This window comes from Triticum dicoccoides, chromosome 1A (genome assembly GCF_002162155.2).
Source record: "Triticum dicoccoides isolate Atlit2015 ecotype Zavitan chromosome 1A, WEW_v2.0, whole genome shotgun sequence".
Classification (NCBI taxonomy): Eukaryota; Viridiplantae; Streptophyta; class Magnoliopsida; order Poales; family Poaceae; genus Triticum; species Triticum dicoccoides.
In genome coordinates this window covers 264,258,568-264,263,732 of record NC_041380.1, presented here as the reverse complement: position 1 = coordinate 264,263,732, position 5,165 = coordinate 264,258,568, and the positions used below count along the sequence as shown (strand labels likewise).

The following is a 5,165-nucleotide window of genomic DNA, read 5'->3' as shown; positions in this document are numbered from 1 at the left end:
AAGCCGGGGCAACTGGGACAAGGAGAGGGGTCACTGATGGATCACTAAACAACCTATACTAAACAATTTAGGATAAGCAGGTAAGGTACAATGAGCAGGTTACAAAAGCAGGCTATGCATCAGAATAGGAGCAAACAATAACAGTAGTAAAATCTAATGCAAGCATGAGAGAGAAATGGAATGGGCGATATCGAAATGATCACCGGGGGGAGGGGGGTTTGCTTGCCTGGAAGCTCTGCTGAAAGGGAAGAAGGGTCGTCGATGACGTAGTCGATCACAGTGGCATCAGCAGCGGTCTCGGGGTCTGTCAGAGAGAAGAGGGGGAAGAAACAGTAAATACAAAGCACAACAGAGTTAGGGGTGTTCTAACGCAGTGCAAAAAAAAGATAAATAGTTTTTCTTTTTTCTTCTAGTGACAGGTGAACCCCACAGGGCTCCACATATGATGACAATGTTAACGAACGCTGCCGTTACATGCGAGGTGTTAACCGGTGCCACGTCAGCCTGACTGGCGACGCGGCCCCATCTGTCATAAACGCATTCAACCGAGCCAAGGCCACCGATTAGCATTATTTGCAAAAATAAAATAAAATACCGTAGACATGGTGTTTTCTGCAAAAATAAAATAAAATGTAAACTTGTATTTTCTGCCAACCTATTTTTTTAGCCGAAACTATAGAACGATTGTTCTATGGTATTTTCATTAATAAACAAATATGTACAAGCAGATAATACAACTAGTGTCACCCAATACCAATTCTAGGAAACATAAAAATTAATTATAAGTTCTGTGCTATTGAAACTTCAATCTGTTCCACCTTGGTTTGCTTGGCTCTAAGTTTGGTACTCTTAAGCCCTTCTTTCAGGTAGTGTTTCCAGGAATTGAAGTGTGGAGCTGCCATTCTGAAAATTTTGTTGTTCCTGACCATCCAGGTACTCCAACATCCCACGATAGTGATTTCCATAGCAATGTCCTTAGGGAGCCTGTTCAAAGTGAGATGAATCTCATCGTATGTAGAAATGCCTCTTTGTTTGGTAGAAAGAAGGTTGGACCAGCAGTTAAGTGAAAATGGTCAGTTCCAAAAGAGATGGATCAATGTCTCTTCTGTGGATTCAGCACATAAAGCACAAGTATAATCCTTCAAATGCATGTTTTCTGCTAACCTAGCCTTTAATGTGATTGATTTAATTGTGCAATTTACTCGTCAGATTCTACCGGGTCACAAGTGCAAGGAGCCAACATGGACGCGAGGAACCAAACACGCCGGTGCTCATCCTAGAACATATCTGCTGATTTGTTGTGTGCCAGATTTTTTCGTGTGGAGCTGATGATATATGTAATCTTCTTATTACCCCTGGTCCTAATCCTAATTAGTGGACAGTAGCGACATCAAATAGTAAACGTGCCAATATTAGCAAGCAAACAAAGGGAATGGAGTGGAGCTGAAGTGGAGTTCAGTAAACAGTCCCCCTAACGTTGGTTTCATTGGCAGAAGGAGGAATCCTTGATCTCGGTTTCATTGGCCAAGTGCTGTCTGACAGTTTACTCGCAAAAAACCTGCGTCTGACTGACTTGTCCCAGTATAGTATTTCTCAAAGATGGCTGACTTGACTTATTTTATCAAGGAACTCCTATGCCAGTTTGGCTAGATCCAGTAGTTCTAGACATGCAAGCGAATCACGCGCATAACCAAGCTGTCCAAGAGTAATAGGGACGGTCAGCAGCGCGAGAGTCTGCCATGAATCTGACAAGAAGCTTCAGAAAAAGAATCTCACCACTCACGCCCCCGTTCTCTTGGTCTTGGATGAATGGGGCAATACGGGTCACTCAATTCAGGTAAGTCGATTCAAATCGCGCGATCAACTGATCTTGTCAGAGATTGATCGCTGGGCATCTCAAAGACGTGGATGGTTGATCTGATTATGCACTCGAGGGACGAGTGGCAGTAGATGTCGTTTCTCTGAAACTGAGACGGGGACAGAAGACTGAATAGAACCTCGCCATTCAAATCCAAAGATAACCACGAATGGCTATGCCATATTCAAGCCAGTTTGCAAATAGTATACTCCTCTGTGAACAGTTTGTTGACATGCACAGTTTCTGATGTGCCACTTGGACTTGTAATCTCTGTCATAATTAGAAGTAAGAAGCATTCTGCCATCCTATCAACTGGGTGGATGCATCTTTTCTGACATGGCCACAAGCTGACTTCTGAATCCTTGAGATTACTCATCTCATGTGCACGTTCCTTGCTTCTTGGCTTATAAATTACTACTAATTTACACTTGCTTTGCTTGATCCCATCGCAGACCGTAGAGTGCACAAAAATTGACTTAAGATCCCCACTGTGTTTGTCGTCACTGAGACACTGATCACCGAGGAGTGAACACCAAGACTGCAGCTATAACTAGCTGCCCGCTCGCTGCTTTGTGGAGCCAAGGCTCTTCTTTTCATGCTCTCGCGCCTCCCCGGGTATGATGAAGCGACACAGCTCTGCCGCCCTGCCGCCGTCGACGGGCGGCGAGATGCACGAGCAGACCACGGGCAAGGCGGACAAGTCATACAAGCGGCCTAGCCGCTGCTCCCGCCTCTGTTCCTTCCTCATCATCGCCACCGCCTTCTCGATGCTGGCATGCCACTGCTACGACTACGCCCACGGCGGCGTCGCGCGCGTCGAGCACGGCCGTGCGTCCTCGCGACGCAGCGGCGGGTCGCCGTTCTCCGACCCTGCCGTCCCGCCTCGGCGTGACACCGGCGACCGGAAGGTTTCGGCCGACAACGAAGCGCGCGCGCTCGCCGCGGCGGACGAGAGGCGGAGGCGAGAGCTGTGCACCGGCCAGTACATCTACGTCCAGGAGCTGCCTTCCCGCTTCAACACGGACATGGTCTGGGACTGCGAGGACCTCTCCCCGTCCAAGGACAAGTGCAAGTACACGGCCAACGGTGGCTTCGGCCCGCGGCTCAGCGGCGGCGAGGGTGGCGTGCTCCAGAAGACCGGGTGGTACGACTCCGACGAGCTCGCCCTGGACGTCATCTTCCACGACCGGATCAAGCGGTACGACTGCCTTACCAACGACTCCTCCCTCGCGTCCGCCGTCTTCGTCCCGTTCTACGCCGGCCTCGACGTGGCGCGGCACCTCTGGGGGCACAACGTCTCCACGCGGGACGCGATGGCGCTGGAGATGGTGGATCTGGTCACGGCGCGCCCCGAGTGGCGCGCCATGGGCGGTCGAGACCATTTCTTCGTTGCCGGCCGCACCACGTGGGACTTCCGGCGGCAGGTCGACGTCGACGCTGAGTGGGGAAATAAGCTTTTCCGCCTGCCAGCCGTCCGGAACATGACCTCCATCGTCGTGGAGGCCAGCCCGTGGGACCGGAACGACGCCGCCATTCCGTACCCCACTGCATTCCACCCGGCGACCGACGAGGCCACCTTCTTCTGGCAGGACCGGGTGCGCGGGCTGGAGCGCCAGTGGCTCTTCTCCTTCGCCGGCGCCCACGCCGAGGACAGCAAGTCCATCGCAAGCAACCTCTTCGAGCAGTGCAGGGCGTCCGCCGCCTGCTCGCTGATGGAGTGCACGAAGGGGCCGAGCAACCAATGCGACTCCCCGGCCAGCGTCATGAAACTCTTCCAGAGCTCGACGTTCTGCCTCCAGCCGCGGGGCGACAGGTACACGCGCAGGCTGGCCTTCGACGCCGTGCTCGCCGGTTGCATCCCGGTCTTCTTCCACCCCGGCACGGCGTACGTGCAGTACACCTGGCACCTGCCCAAGAACCACACCGATTACTCGGTGTACATCTCGGAGGAGGACGTGCGGAGGAACGTGAGCGTGGAGGAGAGGCTGCGGCAGATACCGCCGGACGCAGTCGAGAGGATGAGGGGCGCGATCGTGGGCCTCATCCCGGCGGTGACCTACAGCGACACGTCAACGAAGCTTGAGTCGACCGTGAATGACGCGTTCGACCTGGCGCTGTGGGGCGTCATTCGGAAGGTGGCGAAGATGAAGAAACGCATCGCCGAGGGCCGTACGGAGGATGAGAAGCCAGAGATGTATAGTTGGAAGTACCCATTGTTGGGAGAAGGGCAGAAGGCTGAGGATCCCCATGAATGGGATCCCTTGTTTGCCTTCCACTAGCTTATCTCCTCGTTGTTGGATTATGTACTATTGATGTACTCCTTCCGTTCCATAATATTTCTCGTGGTTTTAGTTCAAATTCAAAATAAAATCACGACAAAAAATATGGAATGAAGGGAATACTTTTTTAGAACTTAGGTCAGGTGGTAATCATTGATTTTCATTTAAACTTTATGTAGCACATGTACCATTTCGTTTTCGGACGGTGCAAGTTTCAAGTTTGATTCAGCGCCAGGCTATGCATGCATCACTTTTTTTTTCTGTTGAGGCGAGGATCAAGGCCTCAATGCCAAATATAACGGCCTATAAAATGGATTAAGGTATCAAATTTTAGAAATCATGAACATTTTCAAGCTGAGGAACATTTTATAAAAAATATTTTTTTTCTAAATCATGAACATTTTTAAAAAATTCACGATATTTTTCACATATTAGTGAACATTTTTTCAAATTGTGAACATTTTCCGGAACTCATGAAGATTTTTTCAATCAATGAACATTTTGTATATTCAGGAACAATTTTTGGAATTTACGAACATTTTTTGAAATTGACAAACAATTTTTCTAAAATGCACGAATTTTTCCCAATTCATGAATATTTTTTGAATCAGCGATTTTTTTGAACCAATGACGTTTTTTTAGAAATTTGGGAACATTTTTATAACATCGTGAACAATTTTTGTTCAGTTTGATTATTTGAAATCACAGAATTTTTTTCAAATTCATGAACTGTTTTGAATGATCAAACAGTTTTCCAAAATCATTAACATTTTTTTCAATTTTTGAACATTTTATGATTTCTTGTACTTTTTTGAAAATAGTGAATTTTTTAATTCGATATAATTTTATTATTTCTTGAACAGTATTTTTCCAAAATTCTTAATTATTTAGAAATTTGGACTTTTGTGAAATCCTGAATAATTTTAAAGAAAAAAGAAAAATAAAAAGGTGCCGTCCTGCCCCGTGCATGGGCGAGCCCAGATGGGCACTTTTGGGGAGTGAGTGAAAAAATGAAAAACAGAAAATAA

The 5,165-nt window shown here is 47.9% G+C and overlaps 1 protein-coding gene across 1 annotated transcript; it reads left to right on the top strand.

Moving 5' to 3' along the window:
- The first annotated feature begins 2,354 nt into the window (after positions 1-2,354).
- On the top strand, positions 2,355-4,355 carry LOC119268140 (xyloglucan galactosyltransferase KATAMARI1 homolog). The gene has a single exon (XM_037549671.1). It carries the CDS (start codon positions 2,476-2,478, stop codon positions 4,135-4,137), a length of 1,662 nt encoding a protein of 553 aa, XP_037405568.1. The 5' UTR covers positions 2,355-2,475; the 3' UTR covers positions 4,138-4,355.
- Positions 4,356-5,165: the final 810 nt, after the last annotated feature.

Coding starts and splice junctions, on each gene's coding strand:
- LOC119268140 (XM_037549671.1), top strand. CDS start 2,476: ATGATGAAGCGACACAGCTCTGCCGCCCTGCCGCCGTCGACGGGCGGC.